Below are 21,480 nucleotides of genomic sequence, written 5' to 3' on the forward strand. Positions count from 1 at the left end.
CACTGGTCATGCAAATCGCTGATAATGTTCATAATAAAGAATAATGAAGTGAATAAAATCACCCCACAACAAACATGGCCGATCGGAGCTACCGCATGTTGAATATTCACTGATTGCACTGTTTCACAATTTCTTTAACTCTCGCCTGACAGTTAGCCACGTACAAAAGCACTCACTTTTTTCGGGAAAACTTATACTATTAGTTATTTTTCTGTAAATATGGCACGATTCGTAACGGCGATTTTCATGTGACAGCAGCCCGTTTACGGCCCACAAGAAGTATGTCTCGATCTGTAACTGATATCATTGGTTGGATCTAACAGAACAAGCCAATGAAATCAGCGGTGTTATTTCACGTTTAATATTCAGACGCGCTGCACGTACTTATGACGTCACGATTTGATATTTTCAAGTCAGTTCAACGGCGCCTCAATACCGAATTACGCGAATTCGATCAAGTTGTCTATTTCACTTCAGTGATTAATCGATATTGGCGAGCCACAACTACTGATGTGAAGTCTAGCTAAACATCCGCGATCATCTCTAGTGGCAGCTTTGGGGAATTTTCGTGGAGTGCCGCTCCGACGTCACAACAGTTTCCAGTGTCTAATATGCGAAAATTCTCGTGGAGTGCCGTTCCTTACACCATGGACTGACTAATACTGTCTGTCAAACGCATGGACAAAACGTCCAGAAAGGGATCAGTGTCGGGACGTCACTTTCAAACACCGTCAAACGACCAACAATTGTTTATAAAGAAAAATCATATCATTCTAATGTTAATGAGGGGCTAAACGTATATGGAGCTCGCATTTAGCGGAAACACACGGCCTCATTGAAGTGAGGCTTCGTTTCCACAACTGTAGGTATAAGACCGTGATACAGACACGATCAGTGATTCAAAGCTAGGAATTTGGAAGGAGGCGCGATAGATTATTAATTATTTGATATTTGCTGTAACCGGAAGGTTTACCAATCCTACTTAGCTATTATACTGTTACGACGACGACACTTGCCACCTTTCCCCTGCCCTTCTATCCCCTTGGATGGGCTCTAAAGACCTGATTTAATTTTTTGCAACGGAACGGAAACTTGTGTACCACTGTGCATTGTAGTTTTTTTTTTTCTACAAATTAATGTTTCTTACAAAAGTACGAGGAATATTTGTTAACGGTTTCTATCGAGTCAAACGTTGCCATTGACTGCAAAGACATGTATTATTTGGCCAGCTTTGTTATACTAAGGTGAAAGTACTTGAACTACTATTTGTATCCTTGAAACATTTACCAATAATTAAATATAGCTTTCTCATTTAACGACTATTGTATTGTTTTAATATCTCCTAATCTTTATCCGTAAGAATAGTTCACTATGGATATTACTTGGCTGTTTGCAAAGGATTTCCTATTATCTGAGGCTCTTTTGATTGATATTGAAAGCAATAGCCCACTTGAAATCAGGGTACACTTGACACCGATCTGTGGAAAACTATGGGCTTCTATGAGTTGTACCAAGTAAATATAATGGATACTTACCATCAATTTCAATGCATCTTCAGTTTCATCCTGTACTTGCGTCATTTCCTAATACCAGACTTCTGTTCCTTCTCACCTCAAGGATTATTCTAACATACAAATGGTTACAAGATGCAATAGTGACCCTGGAAGCTTGTCTCGATCGCACTTGGGAATCGCTCAACTCTGGTTACTGGAAGGAAGTATCGATCCATTACAAATATTGTTACACGTTTTGTACTATTGTCAAGGTACGAATGACTGATTTGTGTTGGAGATTCTTTTCCTAATTCATTTATTTGATATCATATATTTATCTCTCATTTAGTCGGTGTTATTGTTAATGCAACACAAGTGCAAGGATACGCCGATAAAGTCACAAATCACGCAACTGAAAGTATTGGAAGACATCATACTGCAAATTGATAAAGGTATACTACTAGGAGCTCCGACTGTATCTGATCCAGAGTTACTCACCACCGTTGCTTGCAAACTGAACTCGCTGATAAATGGTACGACAGGGATGTTGGCCTTAGTCACTATATGTTACGATGATGTCACTTACGTAATCTGTATAAAAGTGTCCCGACAAAGTTTTATCCCTTTGCTAGTAAAGTAGAATAAAAGGGAACTCTAAGTTTCTTAGTTACCAACAAAGTTGGAGAACCAAAGAGTTAACAGATATAAAAAATAATTATGTACAACAATCCCAGTTCACCCTTTTTGGGTTCATCTGGTGAACATGAATTGATTTCAGAGCTAAAAGACAAGAAGTGTTTGAAGGTTGAAAATCTGATGACATTCGGCTGCAGTTCTCTTCCAAGGAGTGAGCTTCCAGGGCTTGCTCCTGTTGTTCATTACCATCAGCCGTCTATGGAGGCTTTTTATAGGGATATTTTTCAACCGAAGATACCCGCTGTTTTGGAAGGTACATTTTTCTTTCTTCTGATATCAATTCACATAGGCGTCAAACTCGCACTGTACTGACAGCCATATATGCTTCATTAGGGTGCATGGAACACTGGAAAGCCATGGAACTTTGGAGAGATCCTAAATATTTACTAAAAGTTGCCGGAGTAAGAACTGTACCAATTGAAATCGGTTCTCATTACACTGCAGAAGATTGGACTCAGTGTTTGCTCACTTTCTCAGAATTCATTGAATCATATGTAACACCTGATACATCGCAAAAACTGGGATACCTAGCACAGCACGAATTATTCAATCAAGTTTGTAAAATATACGTGTTTATCTATTTGTTTACTTGACAATGTGACAGCTATCGAATCCTATCGGAACAACGATACATATTTCTTACCGGATCGATTGAACCTAAGCACACTGATTAAGTAATGAGATTGATGTAGTACCATTTGTTTCTGAGATTGTTTGGAAATTTGCTATCGTTCGCTGTACTGTTTAGCCTAATTACAGTCGATTACTTTCCATGCTCATACCTGATTAATGGACACACTAAATGTAAGCGTTGCATCACAGTTTGTTTTTACCAAAATTTTATGATCGTGATAGGTCTAATTCAGAGAATAATGATGGCCTAAAAAATTTTAGCCAATGAATGGTAACTGGATATTATGTACTCAGCTTCTAAATGTATCTTCACCAAAGCTTTATTTAAAGACAATGTCCACCCACATTGGGATGATTGTTTTTGAACGACATTTTTTTTTTTTCAGTCCCATCAAAAATTTTGTTCGATATGTCGAACAAAAAATTCCCTAAAAGTTATAGCCCTTAATGTCGAGTGCTCGCCCAGGGCGTGAGAAGATTCCCCACATAAAATACACGTGAATTGAAGCGTTTTTTTTTTCAAATCTCTCCAACTCAGCAGAATTTTATGATATCACATTGGTCTTATTCGCAATTTACGCAGAATTGAACGATCTGTCTTAGTCGTTCAAAAAAAATCACCCTAGTCCACATACAAGCCTGTGATTTTTTCAGTAAGAGTCTAAAAATTTAAACTCAAATCTATGCAAGATTCAAAATTTCAGATACCAGAGTTGATGGACGACATCGCTGTACCGGACTACTGTAACTTCACTGATAGTGGGGGCGATGCTACACCACCGGATATTAACGCATGGCTAGGGCCAAAAGGCACAATCTCGCCATTGCACTTTGACCCGAAAAATAATCTCCTTTGTCAGGTACGTTTCGAAATTCGTCACTTTATTCATTTTCATACCCCACGAATGAACTTGAAACTAGTACTTAGTTTCGTTAGGGATTGCTGTCAAAATGACTTGTTCGCTACACTCGTCGCTTCATTGCCGTTATGCTAATTGAAAATACAGAGGTTTGTATATATTATGGATTCACCTAATCTTGCTTTGTTTCTCTGTAAGGTATTTGGGCATAAAGAAGTCATACTGTTCCACCCTAGGGAAACTCCCAATTTATATCCCTATGAAACTAAACTCCTGACCAATACAGCTTGTGTGGACCCTACAAGACCGGACTTTAAAAAGTGGCCCAAATTCGAGAAGGCTAACGGCATAACGTGCGCTTTGGGACCCGGTGAGATGTTGTTTATTCCACCAGGGTGGTGGCATTACGTCACTGCATTGTCCCAAAGTTTCTCCGTAAGTTTCTGGTGGGATTGACATATAACGATTGTATAGATGCGTTGTTCAGTTTTAAATTTTCAATAACTGGATCCTAGCCATGTATATAAAATTTCTTCCAATCAGGGGACAAAAGACGAATTGTTGAATGCATTGTTTTAATTATAATAAAGATCCTACAAATCTCTCCCAATGTAAACCAAGGAATATCATTCGATATATTCGTTTGTAACAGTGGTATTTATTACTACGGACAATTGAGTTCAGTGTCCCAAGTGATCGTCACAGCAGTCTGCTGACTAAGAATATTCTCAGTGATTGAATACAGTATTTTTATAGAAAGAATTAGTATATTAAAGCAGATATTTTTCTTTGCGACAGTTCGTTATTCCAAGATTTGATCCTAATCTAAATGTCATTGTCGAGTCATTTCAGAAACCATAAATCGACACAACTTTGCACGCATTAATATCCGGGTGCGGACCTCACCATTAATTTGTATACCGCAACTTGAAGAATTAGAGAATTGTCAACATTGGGCAAAGAACTATCGAATTCCAAGGTCAAAGTAGAATGATATGAGGTATAATTGATGGGTCATCCCTCACGTAATACGAGTCACACAAGTTAGCAGTTTGAGTTTTGTTTATGGAACACGTTTCATGTTTGGAATGTTACAATTGTTGGCTAGTATGTGAGATATACCTGTTTTATTATAACTTATGGATTAATACCTGTCAAACAATTATACCTGTATATTGTTCGTGGATTTAAAACTTTATGAAGGCAGTGGGGGATATTCTTCGTCCATAGTGCAGTGTTTCTGACATATAGGGCATACGCTCTTAATGCACAACCATTTCCGTATGCACTGTAACAAAAATCGTACAGAGCTACATGCGGATAAGCTACACTTTTGTAACCTTGTGATGAAAACAAACCGAAACTCACGTTACTATGGAAGGAATGCTGACAAGGCAAGTTGTACACAGGGGCTTCCTTGTCACTTGAATTTATGAGATCAAAACATATCACACATTCGGAATCTTCATGATCTTTTTTCCAAACAGGAAATTCCGATGGTATGGTTTTCCAGCTTGGTTTTTCCGTCGATGTTATTACCTTGGCCGTATAATTAACTGGAATTCAAATGATAGACAAAGGTGAGACTGAAGTAGACCAACGTGAGCAGCTATGACACTGTTTAACTGTTGCAACACTACTTTTTTCACAGTCAGCAGTTTGTGCGTGGCTTGTGTATCCTGAGATGTGAATCGTCAAGCGCCAGGTCCGTCGAACGTTCTAAATTACAACTAGCGTTCATAGCATACTCGGGTTCGCTCTAGACGCTGTTAACAAACTCATACTGTTTACGTTAACAGCGTGATTTGGTCATTTTTGACATCAAACTAGCAGAAAGTATAGAGAAATAAAAATATTTTACCCAGTTCATTGGCTTGCCCCCGCTTAATGCTTTCAATTTTTTTTTGCTTTCCTAAAACATATATTCATGATATATGAATTGTTTCACATGTATGGATTGAAATTTTACCTAAGGGTGTCGACGACGGGACCTTCCACTGGTTAGATTTATTTGAGGATAGAATAGGTCGTTCCGACGACAAGGTTTGCTTGGATTGCGAATATAGAACCACATCTAGAATTGTTAGAATTGCATATCTACTTATAACATATAACAATACTATCATAAGCAAAAAGGAGCTGTGGAGTACCACAGAATTTACGCACTACTCGTTCCGACCTGTGTCTTATTTTGCGATATATTGTTGGACAAAGCAACTAGAAGGATATCAAATTCGAACCACAAAGATTACCTTGAGGTATTGACGTGTCTGAGGTATAAAATACATCAAGTCTTGTCATCCCAATTAACAAAGGTATGGTCGCCATTTTATTAAGTACCTCAAACCCGAGCAAATTCTTGAAACATAATCTTTTGGCGTGTTCATAAATTCATACTTACGTTTCTCCTGGCGTTGCATAACAAATTGTTCCGATTCTCGTAAAATGTCATCTATGCGCATTCCGGATAGTGTGTCACTGTGTGATCTGCGCAAATCTTGTAAGCTTTCCAGTAAATCAAATCTGGATGAAAGATTGATAAAATGAGTAACAATGAACGTCTAACAATGAAAACTAATAAAAATAATAAATATCTAAGTTGTAACATACTCTGGGACTCCTACAAATTTTCTTTCCAGTTCGTGGACCAGCAGATCCATTCCAATTTTTTTCGGTGCGATCGATTGTCTAGAAAAAGTATTGGAAAAATTTCCGGTATTAGAATTTGTTGTGAAAATATTAACTTGCAGTATCGCTCTACCGGAATATTTTGAATAGGCCGTAGCGACAGCCTGTAATTTTTCGAGGTCAGCAAGTAATTTTCCTGTACAATTGCAAATTATCTGTAAGGAATCTCTGGTGCGAGGGCAATCTCCAAGCCACGCGCACACTGCCAGCGTGGACAAATGAACTAGTTTTTGTTCGCAGGATTCGTCCTCCACGCTCGGTTCATGCCAAGGTTGTGTGTGTGTTGGCATTAAAGGTGCACGCGTGGCTTGGGTGTTGCCCTTTCACCAGAGATTTCCTGTACAGTACGGATTATTAGTCAGACCTACCTGTTGCCCAAGGTCTGTAACGGGTTCCCTGGTGATTTCATACTGTTCGCCTTCGTAGAACGACCCTCGCTCGAATCTATATAATTTTGTTTTCTAGCACTGTGGAACGTAAAATCTTCACATTTAGTTTCATTGTTTGAAGGCTTTAGAGATGCAGTTGGTTCGGTACGGCCTATAGGTAACGATGTTTGACATTCTTTAATATCTCGTTGCCTTTGAAATTCGGCACTGTGGAATTCATTGCTTACACTTCTCTGACCTAACTGGTCATTCTCATTTGTAGAGAAGAAGCGTGGTTCCAAATGCAACTTTTTTTCAGTGGCGCCATAAGTTGTCAGGCTTGAGAAATTACTTTGTATTTGTGGACCCTGATTGTCCATCGCCACGGGTTTGTAAAGCATATTCCCATGCACTCCGTTTCCTCTTACTTGTGTGTACGCACCCTGGTAAGGTGCCCTTGGAGGTGGGCGAAAGTAACCGGGGTCCTCGTAACGGGCACCTGGCATGGTCCACTGACTTTGCACGAAGGACATTGGATAATGCCTGAACTTAGCTTGATTCTTGTAGTATACCTCTGCCAGATTGAGCGGTTGTGGGAATACAATATTCAGAGATAGTTTGGTATCTTCCAAGTTTTCGATCGGTTTGTCTGATTCCAGTAATTCTTTTACCTCCAAGTATTTTTCCTGTAAAAATGTTACATAATTCTTATGCTTCTTGAATGAAATTGTTGGTTCTGCCATGTGACTAAACCTATAGGCCACATCTATAATAGTCTGGTGAAACATACCGCGAGTGTAACACACGGTTCATAAGAATATTCATGACGCGATTGCAATTACGGAAAATCGTAATTCAGAATAAATGCTATACAAGAGTAGACTTGCAAATTGACGCATGCATAGAGAATGTTGAGCAAAGCGAAACTCGCACTTGGCACCGCAACAACAATAATGAATTCAAAGTAATGACATCAAGGTAAAGAATCGGTTCCAACCTGACCTTGTGAGCCAACGCTGTATGCTGAAGATAGCTATGCATTTTGTACCATGCCTCTTGAGCCTCTGTCATTGGGAATTGCTGTTTGATTAGCATTTCAAAAAATTTACCCACCTCCTTCAGCATGTGTATATGATCGTTACATTTCTCGACCGCTCTGAAATGCGAATAAATGATTGAGTACGAATCATCGAGAGTGTGAAAGTACTTGGAACAGACAAGTATTACTCAGAATATCTCCAACCCACTTCTCAAGTATAAAATTGTTCATCAAGAATTCGTTGTCCAAAGAACTGAGTCTTGATTTTAGTTGGTTGGATCGCTTCAGAGCTTCCAAAATCTGTTGTTGTTCCAAATGAGTTTGTATTTTGAGGCGGTTGTCCCTGAAATATTTGATCGAGTCGTGTAAATATGAAGCAATAGAATGGTTTGCATTGCAATATTTTTGAGAATGCATTCAAATATTGTAATGCTTACATTGGATTAAGATCCGCCTTGGTATTATCTGTCTGATGTAAATCGTACTTTAGGAACTTCTTGTCCGCCTTGTTCTTCTCCCTTTCAAGCGCCTCCAAGCGATTTTCAATGGCAGATTTTTCTCTGAGAAGCACGTTAAAGTTGTGTTCGATCTCGGTTTTTTCTTCAAATAATTTGTCATACTTGTGCATCAACTCGGTATTCTTCAGCTTCAAAGTTACATTATCTTCGCTGCAACGCTGTAAACCAAGCTGACATTCTCGGACCTTCTCCATAATTTGTGACTTTTCTGATTCAAGCTTTGAGCATTGGGCCTCGAGTCTGTGTGAATCCTTTATAAGCTCAGACATACTCGCATGAGATATCATTTTGTATTCGGTCAGTTCTCTTTCCAGATTCTCAACTCTCTGGGCGAACGTAAATCAATGCAGATTAGGGTGTATACAAAATGAGATACAATATATGCTGGCAGTGTTAAAATTTGGCGTTATTGACAAGATTAATCAAAAATTGATTCAAGATGATTTTTACCAAACTTCATTCGAACAAGGGGCATCTCAGCTTTTGTGATAATTTCAAGTACCAGTTCGGTACACTCTTACAACAATAAACAAGTTCAAGGCTACACGTCTTGTTGCTAGCTCCTATCTCTTACTAATTTTGAAAATACTATCATTTGAAATAAGTGTACGTAACTAATTATTTCCACACCTTATTTGAGCGAGGCGAAATGTTTCAAAGTCTCATTTTACATAGCAATGCTGCCTATTTCAACATCATAGTTGGGGCTGTCTCTTAGTTTACATTCCTTCCTGATATTAATAATTTTAACACATGTTGCCTAATTGATTTTAACGGCATATGTAATCGATATGATTAGTAATAAAATTCACAATGAATGAAGCACAAAGTGAGTTTACATTGGATGCCAAGGGTGTTAACTTTTTTAATTTCTATAATTAATCATCACGGCTGCTGATATGTCTAGCCGATCTTCAAAAAGTTTATAAGCAAATTCTGCACCTACCGTATTGGTTCCATCCGTACAGGCGCCTTTATGTATGGCCTTATCCAAATGAAAACTGCAGCCATTGTGAATATGTGTCAATTTGCAAGATGTACCGTCAAATGGAACTTCCATTTCCCGATGGGAATAGTTCGTGTCAAAATCGGAAAATGCGGAGCTCTCAAGCGTGTCCTGTCCAAGGGTTATTTTGCAAACGACGGGATCTACTGTGGAATCTCTGTTTACAGAATAAATTGATTGAGGTTCTTCAGAGGGATTACAAATGTCATGCGATGTATCCTTAACGGAGTTATTGATTAGCCTGACTGCGTCATCTGGACAATTATTCAATGCTGACTCGCAATCTTTTGGGACGCTATTCAGCTCGTTTTCAATCTTATCACCAAGATTCATGTTTGGCACCATTTCACGACAATGATCCATACCAAGGACTGATCCCAGGTCTGCAGAGTTCTCAGTTATAGACCTGTGATTGCTCTCAATGCTATTGGTATTGGTATTGATGACCACATTCGCAACATCATTTGAACATGTCGAATTGGTAGGTGATGAGATTTCGGGAAATGTTAACATCCGAGGAGTGTCATCATCTCGTGATTGTTGACAATTATGAACTTCTATACTTTTATCTGCCTCTCGAAAATCAAAAGAAGTCTCATATACGGTATGGTCTTCGCACGTAGTCTCGGGAATCTTGTGGGAATCGGCGATAACCGCAGAAGCAGATGTCTCAATCACCTGAAAATATGCACCATTGCAAATTGAGGCGGATACGAACAAGTTTCGATATAATCATTGTTATATAGCAAATTGCATTTACACTGGCCGTTTTATCCGTATCTGTATTTGTATCAGAACCTTGGGAAATTGTCTGGGCTCTGTTCTGCTTCTCCTCGTAACCACTGATTATCAAATTAAAGACGTCATCTGATAATCATGAAAATAACATTATCGATTGTTAAAACCATAGAGCCAAAGTGAGATCTGGCTCGATAATTTCGTGATAAGTATCGTTGCTTGAAATCATCACTTTGCACAGGCTTTGCAATGACTCCGATACATGTACAATAAGAGTCTCGAACCTTGTATTGTTGCTGTTCGGGAGCGGGGCTGGTCGGCTAGCAGAAATTTAAGGCAGTCGCAAACTTCACTCTGAACTACTGCGAATAATTCCGGTAAATTTTCGGCAATACCAATGTAGTCTCCCAGGGAGACAAGCTTGTACGATTGTAGTAGAAAGTCGTTAATATCTGCAAATATAAGAATAATCAATGGTAAGTGAATCGAGGTGAAAAAAACCAATCTACATAGTAGACCAATGTATTACGTCTGCGCGAATATCGCTACATGACATAGAAAACTAATCTGTTCACCTGTATCGTTATTCAACAAGTTGCTGTAATTATCGAATACGAATTTATCCTCTTCCCATTTCCGTGAAACCTCTCGCTTCTTAACACAACCGTTTTCTTTGATGAACTCGTAAAAATATCTGAAAAGTTAATCGAAAATATTATAGTACGAGTTTCGTTGAAATTAATTTATAGGTACAAGGTATAACAGCAAGGGCTATGGATTGCCAACAGCCGTGAATGTGATGACCATTAAAACCCAATTGCTTTTGCAACACCAAGACAGACGTGGTAGGTGGAACTTTGGTTTGATAACCTGGAGATGTTTTGAAGGCAGATAATATTTATATCAATGATACAGAGGCAACATTAAACGGTATGAAAGGAACGTCCGATTCGGCGATATTTTACAGGTCTAACTATGCTATTGAAGTAATGGTCAATCCAATACAATTATAAATACATTGATATTTTTTTAGACAATGATAATTCTAATACCCCAGTGTGAGCTGGCGGTGATCTCACTATGAAAATTGACAAGTAGCTCAGGAAAGTCATCAAATATCCGGTAATGATGTTGATTGCAACACCCTTATGCGGAACATTAGAAGAAGAAAAAAAAAAAAAAAAAAAAAAAAATGGGTGTGGCAGTCGCGGTACACCCGGCAAAAGGAACTTCTGAGGCACCTCGTATATCAAATCGAATTTAAGCAGAACGTATGCGCTCGCTTTCAGGGAACTACTGTGTGTTGATTTTGTCATTTGTCAGTTTTGTGTGTCGGTCTCATCGATTCACTCTTCACTGAGAAAATCTGCACACACTGGGGCGCCATCAACTTTTCAAGGCGTTTCATGGCCTCTGGTGAAAATTCAGTAGAATTCTAGTTAGAAAGAATATGAGTTCTTGCGGGTTTTTTTCCCTTACTTCTATTTCCAAACTGTTCATTTATTTGTGGATAAATTTCAATTCGGAAATGACATTTGTGTTTGGGTGAGACCATATTTGGTCGATGAACGATATTATCTCTTACTCACGTGAATATGAACGTCTTAACAGTAGCTATTTCCGAGCAGTCATTTTCAAAAATTGGACCTCCCAAAAAATCGCCAATTTCCGCCATCTGAGGATTTCCGTACATTGCCGCATCTGGTCGCCACTGTAACACACGTTATTTTTGTAACATCAATACTAATTCCAAACTCGTCTAAAAAAGATTACAAACCTGTACAATAAATTCTAGCTGCCGCAACAATAGATTGTAAAATGATACACAGAAAATGATAGTTTTTTATATAACAATTTTTACGTTCCAAGATCCAAGTTTCATACTTACTTCACAGTCTCTTTCTATTCCAAAATTATTCCTTCTCAACTTTGATAATTGAACCAATCTCCATGCTTTCTTATCACTGAAAGGAATGATAACTTCACTGTCAATATCGCTGATTTGTACTACATAACAACGAATCACGATGAGAATGGTTATTGAAAAAGTAAAATTGAGCAAATATCATATCGGTTGTTTCAAATACCATGTATAGCTACACTTAATTGCAGTAATTTCAAATTTTAGAACAAGCCTTACCAATCTTCACCAGTCGCTTCTTTAGAGATGGGTCGGGGTACCGTGATTGTACCAGGCCGCCGTATCTTCTCTGTGTATCGCTTTGGTTTATCCTAGATTATCAGATGAAAACATTGCAAGTGATACATGTTCAATTAGTAAGAATATACCAGCTAACCTTATATAACTTCAGTCGCAACACCTGACACAAATGTGGAATCGTGAATATTAAGTTAACATATCATGTAGTCTGATAGCACAAAAACTATTGGATGGACAACTGTAAAGTCGAATTCTGCCTGACTTGACCTTGTATCAACCGTTTGAAAAGGTGTCAGAATGCACAACATCAGGAATTCATTCTGGGTAAATCTTATTGAACATCGAACATGGCCACACTAATCGATTGAACAGTTGATCCTTACTTAGTTACAAGTTATAGTAGAAAAAAGTGTGGAAAAACTGTACGATACACTTTGTTTGGAAGTTACAGGTAACGGTTGCTCGTTAACATTTGGCAGGTGTTGGTGACATATGTTCGGTAGAGGCCACATGAAGATTGGGGGAATTTGGCCAACTAGTAGTATTTGTCAAAAGCTAGACTGATTTAGATGTATCGACAAACTTGATCCTTATACTTGTACTGTATCTACCATATTGTATTTTCATAGCCGCAAATTAGCAACAATAGTATATTGAGTAACAGGGAGGCAAACCTGGTCTTTTCGGGCTAAGGGTAAGTTTGAATTATGAGTTGTAAATGATCACGCATACGAGCCAAAGGCGAATGTTACAAATACGCGAAGCGAAAAGACCGTTGCCTCCATGTGCACACGATTCTTTATATAACAAGAGTATCTTACATATCTTTTCACGGAGCACGAAGTTGAGGTTCGGCTAGCGTAATATCAAATTTCTACGCGAAAACGCATATGCGCACTGCGGAAGGGACCATTTTTAACTCCTACGACTTATGAGTGTTCTTTTCAGTACTCGGCGAATGCGCATTCGCAAACTCGCTTTACCCTCATAGAAACAGGTACTTTGTACATGAAAAACACACTCACATTATACAAACACTTATGTACCAAAACTTACCAACTGTCTAGGTACAGCGCCTTTGGACGGATAGCGTCGCTTCACCCAGACTACAGGATTTGCAGGTGGCTCGATACACGTTTTCAATTTACCGTTTTCTCCGTAAACCTCTATCTTGGTTATCAAGCTGTGCTCACCTTGACCATACTCGCAGTTTGGTGTGAAACATTCGTAGCCAATGATGTCCTGTGTAATTTTAATACAGCTCAGTACACTGGTAAATACTCAGTACGGAAATACTGCTACTGTACCAAATTATAAACGGTTAGTACTACCTTGTCAGATAATTTTTCTACAGCAGATAGTTGATCTTTTTTTAACTTCCAACAGGCTTGATGAAACTTGATTGTACAAGGGTTTCTGTTATTGCTGCATGTTACAACAACCATTCCATTGAATGCAGGATCACTGAAGAGGAAAAATTATTGGAAAGTGATGGTTTACAGAGGACACAAACCAAATATGTCTCCAGAGTCTGTTTGAATTTCAATTTAAAACAAATCAGGGCGTAAAAATAGATATGTTCAATATATATGGCGCTTTCCCATAGAGATATTAAGATAGAGGAGGTGAGGCAGCGCCGAAAGCATCGAATGAATATAGAGATGAGAAAGATCGGGGAGCCGTATTTGTCTCTCTTGTGCATATGTAGTTATGGAGAAACGAAGATGGCTCACTCATATGCATTGAATCATATAAAATAGCAGAAAAATCGAGGGATGTAAGGGAAATCAGCCAGTCGATTCCATTTGGCGAACCCCGTACACTCTTGTTATGACGATGACAGATAAATAATGATCGTTACCTGAAATATATATTTCGATTAGGGCTGTAGAATGGTGAACTGGAAACACATTCACCCAGACAGCACACTGCGTCTGGAGGATGCCACTTTGAACATTCCTCTTTCATTTCAGCCAGAGAAACCTATGTTACAACGTCCAAACAATGTTTTAACAAGTGAGTGAGCGTTTCAGATTTAGCTTTCTATCCACTCGCCTGTTGCTGAATCAGCATTTTTCAGTAGTGCAGCAGAAGTAAAAATGTCGAGTCGTAATTAGAGGTACTTCCGTCAAGTTTCAAGTTTATGAAAAATCTTGGAATACTGTATGAATAGCACCAGATAGAGAAATCTTAAATGTAGCATACCGATAGCCCGTCTCTAGTAGATTCCTGGAGAACAATATTTGATCCTGGTATTGTGTGTAATGGCAATTTAACGCCACTGCGGAGGAAAGCAAACCCTTCTTCAATTGTTTTCAGCGCCAAGGCAAACCTGGTGACAGATTAGTAAATAATTATCAAAAGTTTTTTGATTTATTAATGCTTTTGAGCATGAAAGATATCTAGGATATGACCACCACCTGTTCACCTGATTTCAAATCTTATTTGCATTTGAGACATATGTAGGTCAAATTAGAGCAATCATTTGAATTTTGGTGATTTGGAATATTAACGAATAATGTTATTTGATCCCAGATTTTTATTCGATTCAGTGCGTATTAACCCTTTCCTTACGGCAGCTCGCTCCGCTGGAGTGACGCCACTGAACAGGCCACCGTGTCGCGAAGTGTGGCTTTTGCACGTCGGTAGCCTTCAATGTTTGGACTTACGTCTTTCAATGCCACTTTTTGATTGTTTTGTATGTCTCGCGAGCACCTATTATAGTCTACACCCTTACACACGCGTCACACGAATGCCTATTATAGTCTGCACCCGTACACATATGTCGTTTTGCAAACGCAAACTATAGTCGGTACCCGTACACACAGGTCGTCTCGCAGACACCGACTATAGTCGGCACCCGTGACGAAAGGGTTAACAGTGAGTACCAATGATAGTTTGTATTATTTACCACGTTTTTCAGCAAAATAGAGGAATAGAGGAGTGCATTGTGTATCAAGAGCAAGAAGTAGCTGATCACACGAGTGAAATTGCCTTTCATCAGCATTGTGCAAGAGCACGATTTTTTTTTATCCTAGTACCATTGAAACTTCACCTATCGTGCACGTGAAACGAGTATAAGAAATTGGCATTTTAGTGTGCACTTTGCAAGATCCTGTTTTTTTACATGCACCAAAAAGCACAGTTCCAAGAGAGATTGAACAAAGCAAACATTTAATAAGTACGTGGCAAGACAGTGTCTCTTGGAAAAATAGATAAAGTAACGTCATTTTGCAATGGTTGCACTTGGTGAATGTGCGAAGGTAGTATGTAGAATTCGTTTAGATAACTGATTCAAAAGCGAAATGTAGTGGGAAATAAAGAGCCATATATTTAACTGTGAGAGAATTGAGTCAAATAGGCTCAAGTATATACTTCTCAAGATAGATTCTGACCGATTCAAGGCACATCTGCTATGGCAGCAGACGAAACTGGCAGCCTTGAAACGATCAGAATTCACCTCAGGAGGTATATCTGCTACCTACTTTATAGACAAAAGACAAGCAATTGTTAGTTTACAAAAAGTATATCCAAAAATAGAGAAGCATTAATTCAACAAGGTGATTGGTAAAGGGATTGAGCAAAAGTTGACCAAAAGTATCAACTGAGCAGGGAATAAGAAAGATAAATTATGAACTGCTAAACCAAAGCATAAAGCCAGTTGGTAAATTATGAAAAACTAAAAATTACAAATGATAAATCCTCGTGTTGTATACCTCAGGAAAAAAAGTGAATACCAAGCAATCAATACCTGTAATTTTTATGGTGAGCCTTACTTAGAGCAAAATACACAGCTGGTAGCACATGTGAGCTACGTTTCTCAAGAGAAATTAGCAATTCCACAGCTTCTGACAGGTTGTTGAGTTGGTCTGTTTCCAGCAGAGTCACGCACAACATATAACAAATGATGTCCTCATTGATGCATCTGGTTCGCACCTTGGTATGTGGAATATAAAAAGTTGAATGAATTACAGTATACTAGCTCATGATTAGGATGGTGAAATGCAAATTACCTTTACGTTGGCATGGTTGATAATCTCCCAGGCTGTTCTATACTTAGTAGATGCTAATCCGTAATTCCCAAGGCGGTAAGCTTCATAACCTTGGTACAATAGAGAGTCGATTTCCTGACAGTATTATAAATCATAATATTAAATAACTAAGAACATCTGCGTTGGTTAAATGAGCAAAGGAATACCCGTATTCAAAATCACCTCTGGCTCGACTTTTAAGAAATTAGCTATGCCAATGCTTGATTGTTTTGCCATTGTGTCCTGTAATATGTTCGATATTTTATGATTGGCATCTTCCATTGTGCCAAAGTTTTGTTTGTAATAATGATGACCCTAAGAGAAATTGAGAAATCATGACGCATGAATGTTGATCAAATTCGGGATAGTTTTATGTCCAAATGGTCAGTTTAATTATAGTATCCATGCACATAATAAATAGCAGATTATCCAAAAAGATTGGACAGAACACATGCGATGTCGAGAAATTTGTACGTGTACGACTAAGAACAGCATAACCTGACTTGTAAATTCCTGGCAAATATCCAGCAAAGGAAACGATAGGAAGGAAAAAATTTTATTGGAACACTTCGGTAGAAAGAAATGTGTGAAAATTCGCTTGACTGTCAAGTGAGGAGGAAAGCAGAATTCAAATCCCACCTGCTCTTGGAAAGCTACTGATTCGGCAAGTCCTTTGATTGTCTCTTTGACTCGTTTCTTTTTCGGACAAGTCATACAGAATTGGTCGGAAATAAACTGAAAGTGTAAACATACTTTAGATGGTGAGGATAAATCAATGAAAGGTGAATGAATGTACTCAAGAGCCAAGCAATCGAATAAAACCGGAAGTTCCCAATGGATTGTATTTTGCCGACATGCTCATTGAGAATCTTGCGAGGCCAGAAAGTGGAGAAAAAAATGTTGATCGGCACTTACTTGGTCCGCTTCAAATTGTACGAAATCATCACAATCATATTTTGCACCAGATTCTAGCAGCTTTGCAATCTCACTGTAGGCTTTTCCCTTGCTTACGGGGTGCTGTCCAACAATATTCAATCCTGTTGCAGAAAATGTGCTTAACTTTACCGTACATAGATAGCTAAACAGACTACTTGAAACTACACAAAACGAAGAAAGCCGAGCTTGTCTAACCAAATTATTGACGTGACTAACCTTTGCAATTCATGCTCGTGCCAATATTTATATTATATGTCTATGCGGGAGTGTCGAACGTTTTATCAATAAATATACGTAGTCCATCAGAAAAACTATCGACACACCCCGTACGGATCAAACTTAGGCGAATCCTCTGCGATCGTGGCTGCCGATACATGCGATCTGGTCTTTTACACAAAGATTTGACATTTCCCCGAAATTTTGTGTTCCAAAACACTATGACGTCAATGAAAATGTTTGCGGGCAAATTGTAAAGTTAGATCATTACCCTGGCGTGCGTTCTGAAAGTTTACTCGATTTAAGGTGCCGCTGAAGTGACTTGAAAATATCAAATCGTGACGTCATAAATACGTGCAGCGCCTCTGAACGTTGAACGGTGAACTAAGGCCGCTGATTTCATTGGCTTGTTCTGTTAGATCCAACCAATGATGGCAGTTACAGATCGGAACATACTTCTTGTGGACCATAAACGGGCTGCTGTCACATAAAAAACGCCTATACGAATCAAGCCATGTTTACAAAAAAATAACTGATAGTACAAGTTTTCCCGGATAACGTGTGTGCTTTTGTACGTGTGAATCTCCCTGGCGAGGGTGAAAGAAATTGTGGAACAGTGCAATCAGTGAATATTCAACATGCGGTAGCTCCGATCGGCCATGTTTGTTGTCGCGTGATTTTATTCACTTCATCATTCTTTATTATAAACATTATCAGCGATTTGCCTGAGCAGTGACTGAGATTCACACGTACACTATTATTCAAGCTACGATTTAAAATATTTCCGAGTAAGATTCATACTCTCGTTATCGCAGGATTCGTATAGGCGTTTTCACCCAATTTCCCCGCTTCTGACGTCACGAAATATATATATGACATGCCAGGTCAGCGGGGCCTTAACTACAGTCGACTAAAGTCTTAGCAACTCGCGGCACTCAGAAACACCGAGTTGACTCACGTTGCGGCGTACACAAAATCTCTCGAGTCAACTCTCGAGTTAATAAGTCCGTGCCCACGAGGATTTCCGACTGTTAGACTCTAGAAACTGTCGTGAAAATACAATTAGACGCACACGACGCACATCTGTAGTTCGGGTCGCCAATTACCGATCAAGCATTAAAATGCACCTGGTTCTGCAATAGAGGTCTACGTTACCTCCAAACTTGGGGGCGTTGCCTACAATACGGCGTTTTGGAAGGGATTCTATAATTCATGTCGGATAATTTGTATTTACGTTTTTGGAGGTATCGCAGTCCCTGGCCTTTATAGTTCCCTCTTACTTCATGCTTCATGAATAAAACATACGGACGTTCCGGTCGGATGTTACAGCTGTGCGGCTAGAGAAAAATCGTGGGGACTGAAAAACAATGGCTCTTTGATTTTTAGTAAAACTAAGAGTATAAAAACTTCTACTCCTTTTCGTGTCTTTATTGTAATGAAGCCACACCCCGACGAAGCAACCTCTCTACAGTGCAGATCCCTACAGCAGAGTCCAACGTTTCAAAAGTTAAGTATCCGTAACTATTAAACTATCACAAAAATCTGACCCGTTTTATCTGAACAAGCGATTGAATCAAATTGTCCAGTGGATTTTAATACTTAATCGGTAATTAGCGACACAAACTAATCTGCGTCCAACTGTGTCTTCGCGATTGTTTCTATTGTCTAGCATTCGAAAATTTTCGTGGAGTGCCGTTCAACGTCACAAACGGGCTTGTGTCACCAAAAAATTTCCTCATCGAATCGTGCTATATTTACGGAAAACTAACCGATGGAATATGTCTTCCCGGATTACGTGTGCGCTATTATACGTCTCTATCTCCCTGTCGTAAGTAACATAAGTCCTGAACGTTCTGAAATCGTAGAAGCGGTGAATATTCAACAAGTCGGTAGTTCAGATTAGCCATGTTGGATGTGACGTGACTTTATTTATTTTGTCATTATTCATAATAAACATTATCAGCGATCTGCGTTAGCAATAACTGAGATAGGAACGTACAGTTTTATTTAAGCTACGATTTAAAAATTTTCCTTGTCAGGTATTTTATACCTCCATTCTCGCACAGTTCGACGAGGAAATTTCTCCGTTTCTGAAACATACTCATAGAGACAGACTGCGCGATTCGTACACCAAGCTGAAGCCCTCATTAGAAAGAGAAAACAGCAGCGGGCGACCAACCTCTCACTGTAATCGGTGACTTGACGGGGAAAATATGTAGCTTGTATTACAATTAAGTATACCTCCACGCTTGCCTTATTGCTTTACCCGCCTGATGAGTACTCCCCACTTCTTCATGATAATCTGACGTCACAAAATATACTATATAGGACACGCCAATATTAGTATAAAATTTCTGAGGTCCTTCGATTTTTTCGTTTTTACAGATAGTAAGCAATTATTTGGTAAATTCATCATCTCGTACGATGAACAACAAGATATAGTAATAGGAGTTCAGTATTTAAGTAATATTATTTCTGATTTTACCAGCAACGAATCATCAAATACGACACATAATGCTCTCGTTGAACATATTTATAAACAGCATATATGTACTTCCTACACTACGAACAACGCGTTTTGATGATACATTCGAAAGATAATTGATCTCTATTCACTCAGTTTAATCCATAAATTACGATGCGAAAAAATATTATGTACCTGAATTAGTGTGATCCCACCACGTAAGTATAATTAACAAGGGTTAGAAGGATAGACAGCGAAATGGAAAAATATTTCAATTCTTACTCAGATGTTGGTTACAGAATTTTAAAGTTTAAAAAACATGGTATAATTTTAATAAACCGTTGAGAATATATTACAAGTTGAAAAACGTGTGAATACGACTTTAATACAAACATGAAAATGCAACCAAAGATGTACATTTTGCGAACATAATTACTAATTATTTATACATAAGAGTACGTACGCAATCCTTACACTGATTACAGCTCATACATGCACGATATATATTCTTATGCATATATATATATATATATATATATATATATATATATATATATATATATGTATGTATATATGTACGTTTATGTGTTCCGCATGCGTGCGTGTGCGGGGGGGGGGGGGGGGGGGGGGTTGTATGTGTGCACGTATGCGCGCGCGCGCACACACACACACACGTACACGCACGCACGCACATATAGGGGAGCCAGGGCACGACGGTCCCCCTTCAAAAATGTTCAAATTTATTTTTTTGATCAACTTTCCATCCTTTAATTCTACTTTTATTAAATACATCACTGATTATCTATCAATATGTGTGACAAAAAAATTTATGTTCCGGAACAAATGACTTTGATCTAAAATTTTATTTGTCAAAAAACTTAAAAAAAAAAAATTCTTTTTATGGAACTTTCGTTGGGGGGTCCGTCGTGCCCCATTCACCCCTATATGTATACTACGTCTATCATGTCAAATAAATACACTTGAGTGATAATAAAGAAAGAAGAGTGATAGTAAAGAAATGTTCTAGCACAATATGATAAATTGAATAGATGTGATATCAAAACACCTAAGCAGATGTTTTTTACAAAATAATATTTTGTTTTCTGTACGGACGTGTCCCGAGTTCACGTGTGTTTACCTGAAAGTATGATAAAGGGCATAAGCATAACTATGCACATAAGTTATCTTTGACGTTTATTTTTCGATCATATATGCTGGGTGAACTAAAAGCAAAAATGATCAAACGTAGATCTTTTCTCAACTCTTCGCTTATTATTAGTTCGCATGGTAACGATGAATCCTGAGCAATACGTTTTCATTTAGTCCATTACCTGAAAGGAAAGTATTTGTAAAGCTTCTTAAGGATTATTAGATCAAGCAACATATGTATAAGGTACATAGGTACAATGGGGCCTCAATTTATAGACGTGACGGTTGTGATTTAAGTATGCGTTGAAAAATTCCCCATTATGTGTATACCCGTATAATTACTCGTACAAAAAAGTAAAAATTTTCCGATATTAATCATTCGTTAAAAATGACAAAGTTGAGTTTTTAAAATTCTTGGACTATTGCTCTGATTTGCACATCTTGATTTATAATCTGGGCAACAGTCAATACTAATTTGAATACA

The 21,480-nt window shown here is 38.4% G+C and overlaps 3 protein-coding genes across 6 annotated transcripts in view; 1 reads left to right on the forward strand and 2 right to left on the reverse strand.

The window, feature by feature from the left end:
• The first annotated feature begins 1,271 nt into the window (after window positions 1-1,271).
• Window positions 1,272-4,435, forward strand: LOC124413126 (lysine-specific demethylase 8). Of its 3 annotated transcripts, none has more exons than XM_046893711.1 (7): window positions 1,272-1,514; window positions 1,618-1,765; window positions 1,843-1,945; window positions 2,272-2,442; window positions 2,523-2,743; window positions 3,527-3,682; window positions 3,881-4,435. In XM_046893711.1, the coding sequence occupies exons 1-7, from the start codon at window positions 1,372-1,374 to the stop codon at window positions 4,136-4,138; spliced, it is 1,200 nt and encodes a 399-aa protein (XP_046749667.1). In that variant the 5' UTR covers window positions 1,272-1,371; the 3' UTR covers window positions 4,139-4,435. The 3 variants fall into 3 exon arrangements, with proteins under 3 accessions (XP_046749667.1, XP_046749496.1, XP_046749584.1); XM_046893540.1 differs by having other exon boundaries at window positions 1,276-1,514; window positions 1,843-2,026; XM_046893628.1 differs by having other exon boundaries at window positions 1,350-1,558; window positions 1,843-2,026.
• Window positions 4,436-4,554: 119 nt separating this feature from the next.
• Window positions 4,555-17,519, reverse strand: LOC124413295. The gene is given in 27 exon segments (XM_046893836.1): window positions 4,555-5,032; window positions 5,035-5,238; window positions 5,544-5,594; window positions 5,652-5,756; window positions 6,084-6,205; window positions 6,293-6,370; window positions 6,739-7,424; window positions 7,741-7,894; window positions 7,986-8,120; window positions 8,215-8,621; window positions 9,242-9,979; window positions 10,068-10,168; window positions 10,324-10,491; window positions 10,615-10,733; window positions 11,629-11,750; window positions 11,928-12,003; window positions 12,180-12,271; window positions 13,257-13,442; window positions 13,532-13,664; window positions 14,062-14,183; window positions 14,406-14,532; window positions 15,952-16,136; window positions 16,214-16,327; window positions 16,415-16,546; window positions 16,835-16,966; window positions 17,147-17,268; window positions 17,384-17,519. Coding segments are annotated over 27 exon segments (4,779 nt in total). The 5' UTR covers window positions 17,397-17,519; the 3' UTR covers window positions 4,555-4,877.
• Window positions 17,520-20,970: 3,451 nt separating this feature from the next.
• The window catches only part of LOC124410039 (ankyrin-3-like), a 45,298-nt gene continuing 44,788 nt past the window's right edge, over window positions 20,971-21,480 (reverse strand). For both annotated transcript variants that reach the window (XM_046888154.1, XM_046888162.1), the window contains one exon: window positions 20,971-21,178. The gene's annotated coding sequence lies outside the window, so the exon portion shown is untranslated. The remainder of the gene's footprint in view (window positions 21,179-21,480) is intronic.

The sequence above is a fragment of the Diprion similis genome, chromosome 1 (assembly GCF_021155765.1).
Source record: "Diprion similis isolate iyDipSimi1 chromosome 1, iyDipSimi1.1, whole genome shotgun sequence".
Classification (NCBI taxonomy): Eukaryota; Metazoa; Arthropoda; class Insecta; order Hymenoptera; family Diprionidae; genus Diprion; species Diprion similis.

Bases quoted from the DNA above. Each gene is read 5' to 3' on its own strand.
- LOC124413126 (XM_046893540.1), top strand. From the start codon at position 1,372: ATGGATATTACTTGGCTGTTTGCAAAGGATTTCCTATTATCTGAGGCT. The intron at 2,027-2,271 runs GTACGACAGGGA...AATTGATTTCAG, and splicing joins ACTGAACTCGCTGATAAATG to AGCTAAAAGACAAGAAGTGT. The intron at 2,744-3,526 runs GTTTGTAAAATA...TCAAAATTTCAG, and splicing joins AGCACGAATTATTCAATCAA to ATACCAGAGTTGATGGACGA.